The following is a 22,278-nucleotide window of genomic DNA, read 5'->3' as shown; positions in this document are numbered from 1 at the left end:
CATGGTTCAGGTCAAGTAAGGCGTAGAAAGATTGATGGGCAAATCCTATGCCCAGATCATATGCAGGACTGGAGAGAGGGTGATTAAATTCTGAGCCACCATGTATTTATTTTGTCAACTATAAAATACATTTTCTGCTTTGTGCATACCCTTACCAGTGAGAAACTTAAAAGAACTGGCATTTGGCCTAACCAAAAATTTGCTGGATCTCTGTCCTTGTAAAATAAATTCAATGTTTTATTTATTTATTATTTTTGTTGAGTATGTATTAGATAATATATATAAGTATAAGCATGAATTGAATACATAAAATGAATACAATTAAAGGGAACATTAGGAGAGGGACGGTAGGCATGCTGGTGCACGCCCCTTACATTTGTTTAAAATAATGTCATGAAATAAGCATAAGAAAGCCTCCCAAAATGTAATTCAATTTTGGAGTTAAATTTTAATTTGTCCCAATACTCCAAACAATTCCATACCTTTAATCTGGATCATCTTATATTTCAGCAGTAGAGCTGAAAGGGGTCAGGTAGCTACTGGATCCAACTCTTTGCTCAGTCCAGAAATCCAGATTAAAGACTATCAGATAGATGCTCTCTAAGCATTGCTTGAGAACATCCTATGAAGTGGAACTAATGACCTGCTGTATAATTAGTTTTACTAATTTACACGAGGAAATGCCTTTTTGCTCCAAATTAGGAGATAAATTTAAATTTATTGAGATAATTGTGTGGAAATATTTATACTAAGCTAAATACAAGAGTTAGAATATAGCCTTATATCCCAGTCCTTAAACATTTTTAAATTATTACTATGATCCAATGGCATCAGGTCTCTTTTATAAGGTAAGCAGAGAGGTTTCCAAATACATATTCCATATTAATTGATATTAGAGTTTTCTGGCTTATCCATAAACATAGGATATTGTCAGCATATAGTAACATCTTACACTCCCAAGATTCCATACTTTATCCCTAAAACTCCTTTTTGAAATCTGTGTGATTCTTGCTTCCATAGCTGTACCCTGTAGTATGAGGCCTGAAGCTATGTGGTTGTCATGCATCACTCTCTGGGCTTATTAAATTACAGTTTAACTTTTTAATAATTGTGTTATAATATTAAATTTTGTATTTCTTTTATTTATGTAAACCAGCCAGTCAGTCTTATAAAATAGCATATACATTTGTAAAATAAATAAATGCAACTTAACACGAATACTAGCCACTATGATTGAATAAATGACATCAGTAAAATACGTAAAATTTTCAAGAGCCCCAAAATAAGTAAAAGCATTCTTTTATTTTTCAATATAAATATATATTTGGGGGTACTCGAAAACAAAGAATGTACATATTTCTGAAGTGATACACTATATTTGTACCAATCGGTTGTCACTGGTCATGGATAACAGTACATGTTTATTTTAAAGTAAGCCCTGTTATGTTGTCTAGTATTGACAACTTTGGTTTTATATAACCATAATATTTATGCATTTATTCATTCAGTAATCCTGGAATCAGGAAGAGGCAATACCTATGTATTAGCAAGAGAAATCCTTACTATTAATAACTGATGAATAATTTATTGAACAAGAATACTTCAAGAGTATATAAAAAGACTTCAGAAAGACAAATTAAAATTTCATAGGAGAGAACACAGATGATAAACTTATAAAATTTTGGGCAATATTACAGGACTGCTCTACCACATGAGATAAAACTTTTTTTCAATAATAGAATATGTGATTACTGTACTGAATAGATGCGCATATGTGCCATAAATCAACAACTACGTAAATTTAATCGATTTGTCCTGTCTGCTGTATGAATAAACAAACTAATTAATCATGATTTGCATAATTCAATTAAGCTGCAGCTAAATAAAGAAGAATATTTGGAACACTTGCTCCCAGTAATATCAATGTGGTGCTACTGCTGATTCAAGAACACTGTGTCCTTATTAAAATAATATGCTTTATAGCAGATTTTATAGCAAAAGATCAAGAATTTTATTCCCTTTCACTTCATATTCATCTGTATATTAATCACCCTATCTAATTCTAATTCTAATTCTAATTCTAATTCTAATTCTAATTCTTGTCCTTGGCTGCAATACTGCTGGAATCATCCCTGCCAAGACTGTTCTCACTGCCTGTTCCAAGGTCCATTTCCTCCCTCTCCTCCTCATCTGATGACATGTCTAACAATAAAAGCTAGACTTCAAAATATAACATAATCTTTGTGTCTGTGTGTTTATATGTATCCATAAAATTTTTTTAAGAGCCAGACTGTATCACAACAGTACTAAACTAGATTTAATATATCTTAGCTGAGAGGGGAGAAGGGTGATTAAGAAAATGTCAAGATTGCATGATTTAAGCTCTGCCTCCCTTTTTTACATGTATCATAGATTTTTAAAAAGTGGAGAGAACAGGGCTTTGATCACATGATTACAGCTGCCATCTTGACTTTTCTTTTGATCCACACTGATGGTTGCCTTTCACTAGGAGCTGACCTTGATTACAATAAGATTAATCTTTAACAGAACCAGGAGCAGGAAGGGAAGTGGTTCAACATTTACAAAAATCATGTAAAATGTTTGCAATTTAGCACTACCCATCTTAGTAGATGCAAAGGCTCAAGATGAGCTTTGTAAACAGTTTCTTTTGAGAATTCCCCCCAAACCAACACCACCAGTAGATTTGTTTGGATTTAAAACTGCTTCATTGAACTCTGCTTGTAATAAGGTGCAGGAACAGGAATAAATGTGGTTATTAATGCTAGGCTACTAAGACCTTTTATAGCCAGCTTGTTAGGCAGCTCCCTTACAAAGAGTTCTATTTACAGATTGCTGATTGCTGGGAATCCCCAGAGAATGGGAAATAGTGAATACAAATCTTTGCTGATTCCCCCTAGATCCTGCCTGGAATAGGCACCTCTGATGTTCTTCTATGCAATAAAATAAGTTGGTGAATAAGTATGCCATGTGCTCAACTACAACACGTTTCTAAGAACAAAGTTGCTCACAAAATCCAATGCAATCAATGTTGAATTTTGAAAGAGAGAACATATAAATTTAAACACACACACATACACACACTCGACAGATACACATACCTGTACTTAAAGGAAGAGAACGGGAAAGCAGGGTCATGTTTCCAACTCACTTGTATTATTTAAAGCCATGCTACTAGAACCCCTTCCACAATATATGTCACAGATTAGAAAAGTTACCTTCAGCTCAAAGGATGTGTTTGTATGAAATGTGTCAATTGCAAGAAAGAAGACTATCAGGAAGTGCCATTGATAAGGATAATATGCCAATTCCCATTATGTTAGCCTCATTTTCTGAGTAGAATAATGGCTGTCATCTATGAATTTTCCACAAGGTTCGGATAAAACATGAAGCCATACATGAACCAGTTGTGCCAAAATTATAGCCAAAGCGGTAGCAAATGTAGAGTTGACAGGTTGATCTACTCAAACTTAATCCAGGGATCCACTACTCCAGACTAAGTGAATTAGTTACTCACAATTTTGATCATGCTTCTGTTAACTCATTATGCAAACCAAGTCAAAGAGAATGCCTATGGTTAACAGTTTTAAAAAAGTCAAGGGAGCTTCTTTTAAAAAGTAGAAATTTTATTCAAATGGGCAAAACCTGACATGATTAAGAGCGCTGCCAGAAAAATAATGTGCTCCATTTTCAATAGGAAAAGTTACATAAAACTCTGAAATAGCTTCCCATTTTATACAGGTGAGCAATCAGTTTCCCTGGTCATACAATATAGTACTATATGTTAGAAAACATGGTTGACCTTGATGAACTTCAAGTCAGAGTCTCAAAGTATTTTGCAGCTTATTAGGATGAGCCTCCAATCTAGCAGCCATTCTATGTAAAAGCAGGGGTTAACCTGGAGAGGCTCCCACTACAACAGTGGGAGAGAAATAGCTGAGGGAGGATGTTGGAAAACCAATATGAGAGTTCTTTCTGCAAATAGACTGACAGAAAACTGAGATAGTTTAACATTATCTCTGAATATTGTGAATCACACTCTTAGTTAATATTCTGAAAATGCAGCTAGGCATTCCAACTTTCCTAGGCAAAACGTTCATGAAGAAATGATGCCAAATCTGAGGTAGGACTTTGCCATTGCCAGCTTTTCTGAAGAGACTCTGTTCTGCTCCTTATGACATCAACAATGTCAATATGTCCTGTTTACATCTCTTGCCCATAGCCTCTGGGTATTTGACGTAACTAAATAGCATTCCATTGATTGCCAGTGCTTAATTCTTTTTTTCAGTTCATTGCTTGTTTACACATGACACATTAAACCACAAATTTGTCAAATTCACCCTAAACAGCTACTTTATGTTTCAATGTATTATGCAAACTAATGAGCAAATCATGGTTAGATTACAATGATACTTTACTTACAAAGTATCTCATGCAAACACAATCTTTGTGTGGGTCAGTCATATAGTCAGTTTCACTTACATTTGCAATCTAAAAAGGCAATTATGGCATTGATATATGTATCAAAAAAGAGTAGAAGCAATATCATGTTGCATGTCTTGCTCTTTTTGTACACACAAAAAGGGTAGGGCTTCCATTGTAACACCACTTTTAACTCCACATTAATTCCCAATGATGTGTGTTCATGTCCAAGTTGTTTTCTTGACAACACAGTAGAAGTGATTTGTCATTGCCTTTGTCCTGGATTTTTCCATTTCTCAAGTCTAGTCTGCACTCTGTGTTTTCTAGCTTCCCATGTAAAGATTTAGCTTGAAAAGAAGTGGAATGAATTTGACATAGCAAATCTATGTTTCTCTGAATGTGAAGATGAAAATCAAAGTTTGCACAGCCTATTTTAGTTCGTGTTCATTGTATTGATATAAGTCAATTACCCATTTCAGGAAAAAAAAAGTAATAGGATGCAAGTTGGAGGACTCCATCTGGTGGGCGAAGAAAATCCATCGAAGAATTTCTGCTTCTGTCTATAGGTAAAAGTAAACAATCATGTCCTCTTTTAGGCTTATTCACATATAAAGGAAAGAGACATGCCTCTGCTTTTATTCCCAAGCGAAGCATTTTTTTTTTCAAAATTCCTAAATCCAGGGGAATAGATACTAGAAATACTTTTAGTTATCGTGAGTGCCTATCACACCATATTTATTTATTCATTTATTTATTTTTAAATTTGTATACCGCCCTTCTCCCTGAGGACTCAGGGTGGTGAACAGCCAAATAAAAACATAAACTACAAACATTAAAATACAATTAAAAAGATATATATATGCATTCAGGAGATGACTCCTGATACATTGTTAAAACAACATAAAACAAAACTCCCACAACAATTTAAAAAAATGAACTGAATTAAAAAATATATATTTGTTTGGTCATAACCAGTGAAAGTGTTTAGAATCTTTCACCTTCATTATTCATCCCCCTCCCCCCCAAAGAAATGCGGTTTTTAAAAAGTCCACTTAACATCCCCCCCACCACCACCAATCCCACCTCCCTAAATTGCGAGCATGCTGGCTGGAGAATTCTGGAAGTTAAGAGCCCACGAAGTTGCTGAGGTTGAGAAAAACTCCGTTAGAGAATAAGACTGGACAATGGAAGGCAAAAAGATATTGCTGAAAAGAAAATTACATGGATGTTTCCATAAAATCGGCTCCGTAAGAAAGACCTATGTAAATAAGGACACTAGGTTTGGAATGCAAAAATCCGGATCTCCACTGTACTTGAACTCATTGTAATAACTCTCTAATGTCTGTCCAGAGTTTTGCAGTCCTATCGGAAGATACGGAAGCTCTTTAGAACAGGGGTCTCCAACCTTGTCAACTTGAAGCCTGGCGGACTTCAACTCCCAGAATTCCCCAGCCAGCCAGTTCATTTCTACTAACGAGCGCTTGCTGTTTTCCGTGTAGCGGCGGCGGCGCCGCCTAAACTGCTGAGCGTCACCTGCGAAGCGTCCCAAAGCCGGCGTTTTAACTTCCGCCCTTAAGTGGTTGCCCTACTTCCTGTTTCCGCTCCATCCCGTGGGTTGCCATAGCAACAGAGAAGCGGGGCGACTAGTTGCTGTTTCTTGATGGAGGCTGTTGCTTGTTTTGTCTGCCTCCGGAGGTGCATTTCTAACATTCTTTCGAAGTATATAGGTAGACCGAGTGTTGTATGTAGACCCCTTTTTTTGGTTTGGTGGGGGGGAAATTATCTTTTTCAGCGATCGTTATGATGAACCTTTTGCCTTCACGATCATGTTGGATACCAATACAGTAGCAAGAAGCGAGCCCAATATTTGCCTTTATGTATTTTGTTTTGTTTGGTTTTCTATATGTCTATATTTACAGGCAGTACCAGAATTAATTTATCGTTCAGTTGGGCTTATTCCCAAAGCAGTAAGCATGGACTGCATAGTCTTCAAAAGATTATCTCCCCCGCCCCCCCACCACCCATTTTGAGACATATTATTTATAGTTACTTTGGGCTCTTGCTCAAATTTTGAGCAAGAGCCCAAAGATCTGGATCTTTTCTTATAGAGTTATTTGTGCAGCAGACGACAGTTTCCATAATACATCGGCATTGAAAGTCAAAGATGAAAGAAAAATTCTAATAGTTGACCACTTTTCTATTTAGGCTAAACATTGGGACAAAATGTACTATATTGTACAGTCAATAGCAGGTCAGCATGTCATAAAATTATGTAAAATAATGTAAAAGATAAATAAAATACATCCAGTGTGTGTAAAACAGCAATACAAACCAGATCTACTGGTTCTTGACTGCAATGCTTTTAAGTAGTTTATTTACTTATTAGATTTTTATCCTGCCTTCATTACCTAGTAAATAGCTCAAGGCAGTGAATATACCTAATACTACTCACTCCTTCTATTTTCCCCATAACGACCCTGTGAGGGTCAATGGTTGATGTTTCATGGCTGGATTCAGTGGTGAAATTCAATTTTTTTTACTATTGGTTCTGTGGACGTGGCTTGGTGGGCGTGGCGTGGCTTGGCTTGGTGGGCGTGGCTTAGTGGGCATGGCAGGGGAAGGATATTGCAAAATCCCCATTCCCTCCCCACTCTGGAACCAGCCAGAGGTGGTATTTGCCAGTTCTCGGAACTGCTCAAAATTTCTGCTACCGTTTCTCCAGAACCTGTCAGAACCTGCTAGATTTCGCCCCTGGCTAGACTGTTGTAGCAATTTGCTGGCTGAACTTCCTGCTTCCAGTCATGCTCGAATACAAAACCATGCTATGAAGATTGTTTTGGACCAAAGAGTCACAGAAATAATCATTTCTAAATATTAGTTCATTATCCCATGCCTATCTGAATTAACCACACAGTGATAGTAAAACAATCAGTATTTAATTTTGCAATGGCAAATATGGTGCCTATCAGCAAATAGTGAAGTATCCCTAACATAAAGTAACCTAAACACATATATTTGCAGATGAAGTAAATATGCAAATATAACTGTCATGGTTTCCGTGATGAAAATCAGGCTATTTCCAGAAGTAACATTTTTTTTACTATTGATGTTTGGCTTTCAAAGATCCCCCTAACTGTCATGAAATTACTTATTTTTTTTAATCTAGACATAGTGTAACTGATAGTGCCTCTATATTCTTTAACAAGGACTGTTGTTGGATCTGTTTGTAGTGGCAATATGGGAAAACTATTGTTATGCAAGAAGTTAGTGACATGTTTTGTTTTCTCCTTTATATTAAGAAAAGTGTAGTTTAGAACTCATTCTGAGCTAGCCTGCTTGATTTTTTTTCTTGCTTTCTGAATAAAAGAGAAGGGGAAGAATCTTCATGTAGCTTCAAAGCTGTGAAAATCCCAGACTTTTGTTTCCCATCTCTTAGTCATGTGCCAACCAGTCAAGGTCAGGTCTTGCAGTCTCCTGACCATAGCAGGGCCATTGCTTTTGGCAACAGAGTATAAAATAATGTCCACTCATTTCTTTTGCCTATTAAACTGAATCACTGATATAAACTGCAAAATTAAGAAGATAATGGAAGTTCATTACTGAAAATGAAGCCTGCAGAATTTTAAAAATAGATTCCATATACTGTAATTAAGTTCTCCTTTTCTAATCATTTAAGGCTACAATGGATATTACAAGAGGAAGTCTGGATGGAATTTCAAGACCAGCATCTAATTCAAGAAATAATCATGGAAGCAAAATTTTAAGTTCATCTCTAGAGATTTTAACGCCAGAATCAGACCAGTCTAAGGTAGTTACTCTTTCTGCTCTGTTACTTGTTCTACTCTCTATAGGCCTTCCAAAGTTTTGCATAGAATTTCAGATGTTTACCACAAGCCACTAGGTAAGAGAATAATTACATGCTTTTTAAAAAAAGTTTTCCTAAAAAGGATATAAAAAGTCAAATTTGTGGATTTTACCCAAGGATATTAGGTTATGAATAAATCAGGAGCTTTGGATAAAAAGATTGATATGCTTGTTAAAACTTTCCATAAAAACTTTCCATTCCATATCATTTCTAGGTTGATTTTTGCAATAATCATATAGGGGAGAACTCAAAAGAAAATTATGATAAAAACGGGGAGGAATATGAAACTCAACAAATGAGTTTCTCAGAACAAATATCTGAAGAAAAAACTGGTGATTTTCAACTGGTGGGACAGCATACAAATCAGGTGGCAGGTATGGCAAGTACTACAAGGTCAATATAATCTTATTCACATTTAAAATAATAATGTATAATAAGACCTGTGACAATGATATAACTATATAAATACCTTCGATGTATGTATTGGGTTCAAAAGGGACTTCCAGTGGAAAAAATGCAAATTAAACATGTCTCCAACAAAGATGGAGACAGTGACCATGGCAAAGACCAAAGAACTGAACCAAAGAAAGACCATATAGTGGTTACTTAGAACATTTCCAAATAGTGAGGGATGGGGGATGACTTCCAGATGCTATGGATGGTTGTTCCTTGTGCGGACATTGAGGATAGCAGCTTTCTGCAGGTCTAAGAGCTGAGAGATAAAAAAAATTAGCCATCATGCTCACAGCTGTAGTGGAGCCTTTCAAAGGAAACCGAGTTTGCAAACTTCACTTTCTAATTATTTTTGGAAATTGCTTATTTACTATTCTAAGGCTGTTAGAGATCTTTGAATGACAAGTTTGAAAAGCGATCTAGTGAGTTTACTTCTCTTCTTGAGCAAAAGAAAAATAACTATAAGTGTAGGAATTTAAAGAATTGGAAATTCTAGTTTATGTTGCTTTTTACTACTGTAATTAAGAACTTTAATAAAAATGAGGTTCAAGTGAATTACATGACTGTATAAAAAAAGAATAAAAGTAAACTTAACTGGCTAAATTAGTGCTTATGTCTAGGCTTTGGCTGTGGCATTTAACAGTTGTATGGTTTTTCTTACTATAGCAGTTATATACTAAGATAATTTCAGTTGCTGAATTTCTGTTTGCCTGTTAAGAAACCAAGAGTTTTGCCAGCAAAGAAGAACGATCCAACTATCTTTGGATCTTCATAAAACTTTAGGACAATGTGGAAAAAAAAGGAACAATTAATATAGAAATATAAATGTTAAACTCATTAAAGAACATATATAAATATTTCACAAGATTAGGGTCAGTGGACTGAACATAAGACTAAATAGTTTGTTCCAGATTGCAGCCACCTTGGAGTAATTATCTTTTAACAGTTGGTTTGATTCTTTAATAACACTATTAAATAGCACTTCTATGCACTGTTTCTCTTTTTTTTTAGAACATTCTTCAAGTTCAGTAGATTCTGAAGATGACTTTGCTGAAAATAAACTCTCTTGCAGCAGTGCTTCTCAGAATAAGCCAACTGAACCACAAAAAGGTATTTATCTTTTGTACTATGTCTTATAGTTAGGGTTAGAAAGACAGCTTAGTTTACAAGCATTAATAATTGTAATGGGAAGGAAGTGAAAATTATGAAATAGTATAAGTACAAGTCTTACAATTGTTTAATGTGTGTCATGATGGTGCACACTTGTACAAAAGGTATGGAGATTGAATTGTGATGCTTTAATGCTATTTTTGTCATTTGGATGAAAGCTTCAGATCCTATGGCACATCAGAGATTTCTATTTTCCTGCGTGTCCTGATATTGTTAATTTGATTTGGATACTTGAATATCAATTCCTTTCTACTTTTTAATGACTGCAATACAGTTCTCTGTTTCTGAGCTTTCTACCGGTATCAAGAAGATAATTTTAATGATTATATACATACAAAACTGGGGAAGATTGAGTAAATTCTAGTATGTATGTATGTATGTATGTATGTATGTATGTATTTATTTATTTATTTATTTATTTATTTATTTATTTATTTATTTATTTATTTATTACATTTATATAGCCACCTGTCCTTCAGACAACTCTGGGCAGCTCTCAATAAAATCCTTTAAAAACTGTACAATACACTACTTAACATTAAATTTTAAAAATTAAAACACAAAACATTAAAAATCAATAAAAACAAAAACCTATCACCAATCCAAGCAAATATAGCATTGTCTAATCTCCCAATGTTTGGGAGAAAAACCAGATCTTTAAGACTTTACAGGACGCTAAAAGGGTAGGAGTCTGCTGAATTTCAGGGGGCAAGATGTTCCATGGGGCAGAGACCGCCATGGAAAGGCATGCTTCCCATTAGATAATAATATTTGGGAGAAGGAATCAGGAGTGTGCCCACCCTATCTGGCATGGCCTTAAGGAATGGGTAGATGGGTAGATGTCCTTAAGGAAAGGTGGTTTTTCAAGTGGCCTAATCCTGTGCCATATAGGACTTTAAAGGTAATGACCAGTACCTTGAGTTGTAACAAGGAAGAAATTGGAAGCTATGTAGCTCACAGATCTAGGCATCCCTATTACTGTGTGTGTTGCCTCGTTCTAGATCAGTTGAAGTTTCTGGGTAGTCTTCAAGAACAGCCCCATGTAGAATGTATTGCAGCATAAATATATGCTAGAATTTCCACTATTTTCCTTTGTGTATAATCATCTAAGAGATGATCAATGCATGGTTGACTGAGAAGGAATTCCAGGCCAGAAAAGGTATGATTGGTGCACTAGACGAATCTGTGCAAAGGCTCCTGGCCTCAGCTGCCACCTGCTCCTCAAGCTTGAGCATGAGTCTAGAAGGATCCCCAAATTATGCACCAATTCACACACTCCAAGAAGTGCCACCCTGTCCAGAGTCAAAGACAGAGAATAATTTGGTCCTCGGGGGCCAAAAACCCATAGCCATTCAGTCTTGCCAGAGTTGAGTTGAAGCCGGTTCCTCACCATCCAGACCCTTACAACCTCCAGGCACTTAGCCTGCATTGCTACCACATAATTTATCTGGTTAGGGATGGACATCTGTTTATTTCATAAATATTTGTATTAGCAATAGTTTTGAAACAATTTTCAGCTTCATTAATGAAGAGCAATATTTTCTTTAAAATATTGTAGCATTAGTGTTGTATTCCTAGTGGATTACTGAAAAATATTCTTCATCTGATGACATTTTAGTAGATCAGCTTGAAATGCTATTAAGTATATTTTTGATGGAAAGATGATTTGATTTTAATAGTCAATTTTATATTTAAGTGACATCCAGGTCTGCAAACCTGGATGATTCTAAGGAGAAAGATGTAGATCTTCTCATCCTGAAAGCAATAAAGAAGATGAAAAGGTTGGACCAGATATTGGCAAATAAACAATCCAAGGAAAGAGCAGTCAAAAAGCAAGGCAGAGAATTGAGAGCAAAACTATGGGAAGAATTTCAGGTTAGAAATACAAGACTGATTCCAGAATACTTCTATGAACCATCATTTATATATGATGATGAATAGCTATGTTTGTTTACATTTGAATTGCTTTTTGGTATATAAAAATCAGTTATCTATTATGTATGTATTTGATTTATGTGTTAATTTTCTGCTCAATTAAGCTAGCTATTGATTTATTTAGTAAGTCTGTAGATATGGCCTGGTAGAAGTTCATCTAGTTTGATAAATTATGGATATTTTTCATGAATTGCTACAGAACTGAATATTAAAATCTTAGTATAAAATATTTTTGTCTGAAATTTATAAGAATTTACTATGTTGTAAAGTTCCTACGACATACGCATATTGTGCAATATTTTCTGAAAATACTCTGCTCAAATCCTTATAACTTTTGTAATCTGTTGCTAAAAGCTGCAATTACCAAAGAAATTTTGTTGGGTACATAGCCCAATGATAAAAGCATGTGTAAATCATGTGGGGATAAAAACAAAGTGGTAAAACCTGCAGTTGTGTGGGGGAGCCCTTTAGAAACTTAAGGAAAAGTTTAGTAGTATGCATAAATATTCTGGATTGTCCATTTATCCTTATATGTACGTATGTATTTCACTACCTGATGCAGTCTATGACATCCCGAAGTTCTTCAATAATTACTGAAGAGGAAGAAAACACTAGCAGATTTTTAGCTTTGAACTCACCATTATCTGGAACTCCTGGTAAGAATTAAAAAATTAAATTGTTGGTATTAATTCTAATACAGGGCTAACAACTTGCAGCTTTTGAACTCTTCGTAACAGCTTTCAGAAGCTCCTCTGAATGTGATTGATGAAAATTGGTAGCTTTGTTACTTTCCATTTTGAGTAGAAAACATCAGATTTTGTAGCATATGTTCTTCACATATTTTTAAAAGTCCACCCAGTTTGCATTGTTGTATTATCACTGTGGTTCATAGCATCTCCTAAATATTGAGTGCAGCTTTTGGTTGTCAAAAGGTTGTTTACCCCTCTTATTTGCTATATTGTAGCAAAAAGCTAATTCAAAACTCCTACAACTCATATCAGTTGGAACTGGATGGTATACCAGAGCATACGTTTTCCTGACCAAGTACGTCTGTTATTTTTAAATTCACCTTGAAAATATAGGGAAAGTGATTACTGATTTAGTTCAGCCTAACACAGTTGCTGAAGGACCCAATCCAGTAGACTCTTTGGATCTGTTTAGATCCAAACTGATCCCTTACTTCCTGAGTAGAAATCATTTCACAATATATGTTTCATTAACAGATCTTTCTTCTTGTGAAGATAATGGAACGTTTAACATATTTAAAACTCAGCTTCCTCCAGAAAGTTATGAGACTAATGGAAGACAAACAAAGCGAGGTACAATACACTTTTGCTCTCCAGATATAATTTTAAAAGAATAACAAATATGTGAAAGCATGTTTTTGATTATTTTGATTATTATTATTTTGATTATTATTATTATATGGGCTGCATGAAATAGAAGCATTTTTTGCCTAAATATTGGCCCAGCATTGGAGATATTTAGACGTAATACTGTAAAAACTACTTTTTCCTAAGAATTGTTTTGTATGAGCCTTCCCTCACATTTTATTACACTTGATGTGAGATCAAAAGTTTCAGTTTCATGTTCACTTCCATTCACAGAAAAATGCATTTTGGATTTGAGAATGGTTGGCATGGCTTTGCATTTCATATTAGTTTTCTCTGTCTGCAATTTGTTCTTAACTGGTGTAATTAATGAGTTTGTGGTAAAGCATGTAATATTTTGTTAGGGGTAATATTGAAACATAGTTTACAATCTACAATATAGTAACAAAATAAAAACTTTTACATAAAATAGTGAAAGGCAATTCCGAAATTTAATTGAGATGGCTAATTTTTTCTTTATTATTTGTTTTCTCAATAATTCTTTTTCTCTTTCAATACCTGAAGGTGATTCAGCTGATAGTTCAAGAAGTTCAGTGAAGAAAATGGAAAACACCTGCCCAAAAAGTACAGCAAACTTAAAAAAAACTCCAAACTTTGTTAAAAAGAACATAGAGGTATGTATTTAAACATAAGAGTAGAATTCTTTGTTAAGGTTTATTGTGATGACCTGGGGCTGGGCACAGAAGCAACATAGCCAGAACGAAGGCTTAACTCCCCTTTATTGCTCCAGTTTTCCCCCAAAAGTCCCACCATTCACTGCAAGCCCAGGAACAAAACTCTAAATACGCACCTCCAATAGTTCCTAGCTGCTATTAGTCCAGAGGAGCAGCACAGTTCTGAGAGCAGCCACAGTTCAGGGAATTTGGTTCCAAGGAGTCTTCGTCACAGGAAGAATTCACTGGGACTGCAGCATAACCCAGAGCAGAACTGGGTTGTTGTCACACATAGCCAGGCCAGGCAAGCAATGCAAGCAGGGCAAGACAAACAGTGCACGGCAAGCAAAATATCCAGACATCGGTAACAGCACGTAAAACTGGAAAAAGGCAATGCTTGTTGCCAAGCAGTGCCCCTCCAACAGCGTCCCTTTAAATTTCATTCCCCAAGTGAGCCTTGTGAAGAGGGCCGGGGCGCCCTCCTCCTGAGTCATTGGGTCACCCTGCGCTGATCCCGCCTCTCCATTCTCCGTGCTCGGGGATTGGGAGGAGTTAATTGGTCGTTGCCGGAGCACCGTTGCTGCTCTGCTCTGCTACCTGCCCTCTCCTCCCCCTTTGCTTGGTCATCCTGTGCCCTCTCTCCTTCACTGGTGACCCTTCCCAGGCCTGAGGTACCTGGGACTGCTTCATCGTTCTCCAGTCATTCCTCCGTCAGCCCTAGCTCCATCTCGTCATCCTCCTCGGACCCAAGCTCTGATGAGGCCATGACATTTATCTTGTTACTCATTTAGAAAATCATCTTATTAAAATTTCTTTGCAGTTTATCTGAAATATATGAGATTAATGATTGGATTCTAATTATTTTCAGTATCAGGTTTTGCTGGAAAAATAGAATGTTTTAAACCACCATGTAATTATATCTACATAATGGAATGTCCTCTTGTTAATTGCACATCCTATTTCTTGTTCTTACGCTGTGCCTGTGACATTTATTGATAAGAATGTTTACAAAGTTCATTATAACTAAAAGTTATGAATGATGTGGTGGAAGGGTAACACTGTCAAAATATTTCTATGGAATTTATGTAGTATCTGGCACATGTAGTGACAACTTAAGTGACTATATTGTACAGTAAAGGTAGTGCAGCTTATCAACTACTCATTCAGCAATCATTCGAAATTACAACAGTGCTAAAAATAACTTTATGACCAATTTATGACCATTTATGACATTCTCAGCCTCCCTCATTCATGTGATCTCTGTTACAATTAATATATATTGTCTTGCGTCTGACCTGTTAGTTTTCTTTTTTTTCTACCCTTGCAGAAAGGGGAGACTGGAGAAGAAGAGATTAGAAGAGAGTAAGCAGGCACACAATGGGGAGTATACATGAAAAGTAATGTACTGATAAAACTCTCAGGAACATTGAGGTATTCAGCAGCCATTGTATGCCCGTTTATTCTCTTCTAACCCCGAGCTCCATCATGGCACAGCGCCCCATTGGGAAAATAATTGATGGCCACCAGTCATTCCAGTGCTTTTCTGTCCTCTTCTCCCTCCCATGTGCCAAGTGCATCCCCTCTTCTTCCCTCACTGCCCTCAGAAAAAAGAGCCCTGCCAAGTGATTTCTGTAGGCAATCTCTCCTCTGCCCCCCATCCCGCAGCAGAACAGAGAGATTGCTGATGATGGGATTAGAGGAGAGTACAGTAAACAGGTACACAATGGTGAACACACAGGCTGTTTGCCAATTGGCTGCTGACATCAACACATTGCTTTGGATGTGATTACTCTTTTTAAAACTCTTTCTCTCCAATGAATGCAAATACAAATATTAATTCCATTCTTGTTTATTATCCAGCACTTCAGTGAACATTTTATAGGGTGGGAGATCAGTTAGGAGGCAAACAAAAGCTAAGGTATGAAATTGGTTACTCTTTTCAGCTTTGACAGAAAGCTCAGTCATGATCATGTGATTTTCCACTTAGCAATTGCTTCATTTAGTAACCAATGTGGGAGTCCCAAATGAGGTTGCTAATCTAGGACTACATTCAGAATGTGCTTGGTTCAAAAATGATTTGGAAGAAATACTTTGGAGCCTGTCAGGTGCAGCACTTCTACAGTACTAATTTACTGTATGTAGACTGTTTTTTCCACACTTCCAGATGGACTTGAAAAATGTTCCTACTATTTAAAGAATCCCCCCTTAATTTGTAGCCCCTTTCTTCTGTCTTGGTCAGAAAGCCGGTTGATTTATTGAATTAGCAAAGAGATGTGTAAGATTGAAAGCACATCTTCCATCCATATTGTTTCTGAAGCATGCACATCTCTAATCCTTACTGATTTTCAAAAAACTATTATTGATCTCCCAAGACTATCAATTTCCAAATTGCTTTCCTCTTTATGCAGCTGGCCAAAGATTCATCAAGTGAAGTTATGCTAGATGAAGAGAAACAGAGACTATCCGAATTACTGAAAGAAAATGATAGTAATGAACTTCAAGCTGAGGTACGAACTAATAATATTGATTCAAAGCACTTTTTCAACACAAGCTCTGGGCAACTGAAATAATTCATTGTAGTGTTGTTTTCTTAGGCTTCTGCTGCAGTGAGAAAAATGTGGTATTGTGGAGAAGGTACTAGCCCAGGATTGGTGATCCATGTTCAAGTCTCCAATTGATCATGAAATTCACTATGTGATTTAGGGCCATTTACTTTCTTTCAAGTTACCCCAGGAGATTGTAGGGGTTAAAGAAAATGGAAATGTATTTTGTTTCGAGTTTGGAGCAAAGTACTTTGAAATGAATGTTCCAAATCTCACGTGTTGTAAAGGAATAAAACTTTGTTTTCCTTTTTCTGTCAGAATAAAAATCAAAATGTGTTTCCAACCATTGGAAACAATGGAAATTTTCTTCACTTTTAAAGGCATCCTGAAATTTAACATCTGCACAATACAAAAGAATGCATACATTACATTTACAAACTCAGTAAACTAGCTCAAATCAGCATTATATTGGTACTCTTTAAATTTTATGCTCATAGTATCCAGTGCTTATGCACAAAGTACAGCAGTATATATATATAATCATGCAACTTTGCGTTCACTTGCTTTATATAGTTCTATTCAGATAACATCCAACTTTCCTTAACGAGCAAGTTATAATTAAAGAGTAACAGTATCCTAGCTCCTGAGTTGATGTGGGAAATGGCATGAAGCAGGAAGAGTCCTCTCTACATCTGAACTTTTGTCATCCAAGGCATCATCTCCATCTATGTAGAGGCCTATTTAGAGCCTCATAGCCAGGAGGATGAAACCTACTAACATTATTGTTGGTTATGGGAGTGGAGCTAAGGACGGGTGGTACCTGGCTTTCATTACAATTTAAGTGAAGCTGGGATTGATGTGCATCTTTCATGGAACATACTGTAAACCAGAGACTCATTCCAGTACAACTTGCTCAAATAAATCAGCCATTGGCTATGAATGTAATCCAGTGGTGGGTCTGAGTGATAGAATCCATCCCAGTCAGTGGCTATATCTGGCAGAATGTAGTCTAGAGTGACAGGAGGGGGGGGTCCTTTCCCCAAAAGAAAAGAGATAGAAAAGCTCAGAGTCTTTGGTATGCTGGAAAAGGGCGAAGGTCGACCCTCCCTAGTAATTCACAATGTATATTTAGTATGCAAATATGCAGATTATTGTCTTGAGTCTGGCAAGATTAATGTAAGGTCAAAGGAACCAACACTGACATGTGGAGTTACCTCCCAGTAGTTTCTTTATTGTGTTCGCCTATTGACAGACCATTATCAAAAAAGTTATACATCCTGTTCTATAGACATAATTGCCTGAATGCTCTTGTGGCAGATGTGATATTTGATTCCTACATGGCATTGATGGTCCAAACATTTCTTTTAGAATCATCACTTCAACAATTTAGGTTTGTGCAGATGCAACCGCTGTTCCCAGCTAAAGATATGTAGCATTTCCTGAGTAATCTGGGTCATTCTATGTATGCTTTCAAAGTATCACATGGAAATTTATTTTGAAGGCTAGCATGTAAATTCTTTCCATAAATAAATCAGCAACCTAATTATCACAGGATTTTCTAACATGCTATATTAAAAAATTCTACCTACTGTAAAGCATTGTCTTCCTTCTGTATTTATATGCCAGTAGGGGGTGCACTTGTAATTTGGAAATGTGGCATTGGAGACTTTTTTTTGTTAATATTTAAAATAATTCTAAGAACTCCTTAGGGGATCTAATGGTCTTCCATTTTTCCAAAACTAAAATGCATTTAAAGTGCATATGACTTTAACAGATAATGGAAATATATGCTCTGATTTAGAATATGCATCGTCAATAGAAATACATATTCATTTTCATATAACTTTATTTAAAAATTGAAGGAAAAAGATAAATGCTAACAAGAACAAATGTTTAGAATAAAGAGAGGAAAAAAAAATAAATGAAATAGGAAAAAGACAAAGCCAAAAGTGCAAGAAAAAGAAACAAAGGAGAAAAAAGTATAAAGAAATGACTTCTTACATAGTAGCTATGCGTATAAAAGTAAACTAGCTTCTTATTCTATAGGTACAGTATGACATGCATTTTTATATAATCTATAATCTATTTTTTCTAATCATGTAATTTGACGGGAAAATAATTATTTCATTTTACTTTAATAGGAAGAAACAGTTGAAATATTTGTACCAGGTGAAGGATATACACCCGAACCAATGGAATATCATCACCTTGCAGAAATTGATGCTAAACTCAAAATAATAATATCTGATGGAGATTTGTCTGTATTTCAGAGCTCCTGTTCAAAAGCCTCCAGTAAGATTTATGAGGTACAGAATAGCTAGAGGATGCCTTGCTTTGGCAATATTATACTTTTAAAAATTATTATTCTTTTGAAAATATTGGCATTTAATCTCTTTTTTAATTGATATACATTCTGTAATAGATTCAGTCAGATAGAAAAGTATGTTTCTCATAAAGATTTTTTAAGGAAATGTGGTTTGGGACTGGGAAGTCTGAGAGTTGTACTCTTCAATCACTTTCAGCTGGTTCTTTAAAAAAACCCTAATATAACTAGTGACCAGCGGATATCAATAATCTTTCTTAATTCTCCCCCCCACCCCCCGTCCCCACCCAACGTTCTTCATTTCTAATAATTGGAGAAATTTTTCAGTTTTCCTCCTCCAGATCTATGTGTTAATTCTGTCCAGTCCAAAATAATTAGAGATCTTTTCCCAGCTGCTGTGAATATTTTGATTCTTTTCCTCCCATTCTCCAGATGAAATTCTCTTTCTGTTTGCTGCCTTAGCTTCCTAGGTCATTTCTCTTTTGCAGTGCCATTATGCCAATAACCCAGAAGCACAGAAAAATACATATTTCTTCTCAATACTCTGTATTTCCTAATAAATCCAAGAGTATAGGTAACTGCTCTTACAGAATTAGAATTTGTGGAGTCCGGCAAAATCTGCAAAAGGGTGGAAGCAAGAAGTTTGGGATGTTGGAATATTCCAATCTGGGCCTTAAAAGAATTCAGGAGATTGTAATGTCTGAGATTTTCAAACCATGGATCAAGACCCCCCGGCAGCTTTTGTGACGAATTTGACAGTGATCTCAATTTTTCTGAGCAGCTGGAAGGGTCGCAAAGCAGGCAGGCAGGCAGGCAGGCAAGAACTGCAGTTACAGTTCTGACTCCCTGAGGGAAAAAGTGGTACAGGCCTGGTCAGGGTACTTTTTCAGAGCCAGGGAGAGTATTGCACCAGACTTACCCAGATTAACTACTGATACAGATGGTACAGTCACTCAATCACTTCTACCACCATTGTTGGATTGTCACTGTTTTCAACATGAAAAGTTGTGATAGTAACACAATCTCATGGAACGAGTTTCATCTCACAAAAGTTAATACCTTTTAATAAGGTTTGTTAGTCAGAAAGGATGTTTCTAGACTCTTTCTGATATTTGAACAGCAGATAGTCAATCCTTCAATCATTCCAGTCTCCAAATCACCAGAGAAACATACCCAGCATGCCGGGAGAAGCCCCCAGAACTGAAGACAAATTTCTATCTTGAACTGCTTAGGGAGATTGTACTTGGAATGACCATTTTATGAAAGCAGTTTTCAGCTAAGTAAATGTAGAAAATTGAGGCAGAAATCCAGGAATAGGTATGTTACTAATTATTTTTTAAAATATTACTTGATTTTGATTCATTCAACACCGTCACAGACGCCTTGCAACAATTTTTTTGTTGTTGTTGAAGTAGCAAGCAGCAATAAATATCCACTGATGAGCCATAATTTCCTGGGATGCCTTTAAAACTCTTGCCAAGGATTTTGGTTTTGTACAATCTCAAAAGTTACTTTGTCATAAACTTTGTAAGAAAAGGGTTTAATTATCAATGTAACATGTAACATATACTGGTATTTCTGCATTACTGCTCATCAGAATATAGGAAATATACAGAAGACAGTGTTCTATAAACTTAATCTTCAATATCATTTTGTGCTTAAAGAGTTTGCATTGTGATATAGTACAACACTGCTTTTATTAGTTGCCCTTGCCCTTTGCCTTCTGCAGATACCTATGAGCACCACTCTGATTTGAGAGTGAACTTGTTTGTAAGGATGAGTAATGAGTTATGTTGGGTAAATCCATCTGATTGTGATTTATTTAACAAAACCAGGTCCAATAAATCTTGGCTTCATATGATATGTTTTGTAAATCCATTCATTATTTCAACAAGCGGTAAATCTAGACAATTGGAAAAAAACATTGGTTTCACTGGCATACCTGCTGACTGTGCTCCAGAAATGCTACTAACAATTTTTCTGTGGTTCATCAGCTCTAAATATTTTAAATTCTATTCAGTGGTTTGGCTCAAACTACACAATATTGGAAGAAAAGTATGCCTTATGTAATAAATGTACAGTTTTAGTTAAGATTTGAATTGTGGTTTTTTGGCAGATTTTGAAAGGCCATTCAGCTTCATTTTGTGTAGCCAGAGATTATTTTTGATCATTCATATTTGCCAAATACTGACTTGAGATATAAATGATGTCATAGCAACAAGTGAGAAGATGGGAACAAAGTAAAAAGCTGAACTTTCTTGAAACTTTTATTCCAATGATGAAGAATATTATTCTTGTCTCTTGCTCAATTTTCTAATCCTGATAATCAACTGATAAGAATAGGGTCATTTCACACATATTTTGAAATGTAGGACAAATGAAGCGTAAACAGATTATTGCATGTCTGTACATAGATCACAGCTTGCAGTAATTCTGAATGTACATATGTAATAATTCTTTTTTATACAAATGCAATGGGAAACACTGATTATAGAATAACTCCCCGAAGAAATTCTAAGTAAAGCTGCTAAGCTTTTATTTTTTATTTGATCTTGTACTTAAAAATGGTCTCCCAACTTTGTTGGGCTGATATCTTCCTTTTTCCACTTAACAAGGAACCTTAGTGTTTTTCCTGTAAAATACATTTTAACAACTTGATTTGTCTAATTAAAATCTTGATTTTCCAATTCAGAATCTATGCTTTTAAAATGAGAAATAGCTATTGCTTCTTTATACCAGTAATGTTTGGTAGGGACCTTGGTTTAACTACCCTATCACTATACTTTCAAACAGACAAACTGAAAAACTGATTTCACAGAGTTGCTGTAGCTAGGATCTTATTTTTGGAAACAGAAAAGGATAGGTAACCCCTTCAGTAAATACTTTGCGTGGTACTGTTAGCAAAAGAGGATTACTTTAGCTCCACATTACCATGGGGTTCAGGGATGGGTTCTACTTACCTTTATTACTGGTTCGCAATGGGGCTACGCGTGGGCGCTTGCTTCGCGCGTGCACTCTTTTGCACATGCGCAGAAGCATTCTGATGATGTTGAAGTCAGTGGGCGAAGACTCCCGTCGGTTTTACTATCGGTTCTACAGAACTGATGCGAACCGAGGGCAACCCACCACTGATGGGATTACTTGGGGATAAAGTCTGGCTTTTTGGGGTTATTTGTAAGCAATTTATTATATTAGATTGCTCACATGACACCATTAATACCATCCCCTTGCCCCAGTTAAGATCACTGTGTAAATAGATTTGCATTTTTTTAAAAAAAAAATCTGACTTATATATAGGTTCTAATTTTGCCAAGAAAACTTCATACTTTAATTAGTATTTACTCTGATTAGTGGTTTAAATTATTTTATCATTGCTGGCATGACTAATTTTGCTTTTTATTTTGGAACAGAAATAGGACAATTTTACATTTTCTAAAGCATTATATAGGTGCTAATTATATTGTAACTAAACTCAATTTTTAGCTAATGCCAGGCTTACAACTGA

At 35.8% G+C, this 22,278-nt stretch overlaps 1 protein-coding gene and 1 long non-coding RNA gene across 3 annotated transcripts in view; one reads left to right on the top strand and one right to left on the bottom strand.

The window, feature by feature from the left end:
- Positions 1-3,626: 3,626 nt before the first annotated feature.
- LOC148116432 (uncharacterized) lies at positions 3,627-5,983 on the bottom strand. The gene is made up of 2 exons (XR_015729293.1): positions 5,916-5,983; positions 3,627-5,000 (listed from the first exon to the last, which is right to left on the bottom strand). It is a non-coding gene; the product is annotated as an uncharacterized LOC148116432 (long non-coding RNA).
- Positions 5,984-6,043: 60 nt separating this feature from the next.
- The window catches only part of FSIP1 (fibrous sheath interacting protein 1), a 51,496-nt gene continuing 35,261 nt past the window's right edge, over positions 6,044-22,278 (top strand). The window contains exons 1-10 of one of the 2 annotated variants that reach the window (XM_034417889.3): positions 6,044-6,167; positions 8,117-8,248; positions 8,520-8,679; positions 9,770-9,868; positions 11,625-11,803; positions 12,426-12,519; positions 13,087-13,182; positions 13,759-13,868; positions 16,316-16,414; positions 18,592-18,756. In XM_034417889.3, coding sequence (XP_034273780.2) covers positions 8,123-8,248; positions 8,520-8,679; positions 9,770-9,868; positions 11,625-11,803; positions 12,426-12,519; positions 13,087-13,182; positions 13,759-13,868; positions 16,316-16,414; positions 18,592-18,756 — 1,128 coding nt within the window. In that variant the 5' untranslated portion in view covers positions 6,044-6,167; positions 8,117-8,122. The remainder of the gene's footprint in view (positions 6,168-8,116; positions 8,249-8,519; positions 8,680-9,769; positions 9,869-11,624; positions 11,804-12,425; positions 12,520-13,086; positions 13,183-13,758; positions 13,869-16,315; positions 16,415-18,591; positions 18,757-22,278) is intronic. The other variant, XM_034417888.3, reaches the window with a different exon arrangement.

Source organism: Pantherophis guttatus, chromosome 1 (assembly GCF_059756535.1).
Source record: "Pantherophis guttatus breed Tessera chromosome 1, ASM5975653v1, whole genome shotgun sequence".
NCBI classification, from domain to species: Eukaryota; Metazoa; Chordata; class Lepidosauria; order Squamata; family Colubridae; genus Pantherophis; species Pantherophis guttatus.
The sequence above is the reverse complement of the archived record's forward strand: the minus strand, read 5'-3'. Positions and strand labels throughout refer to the sequence as shown.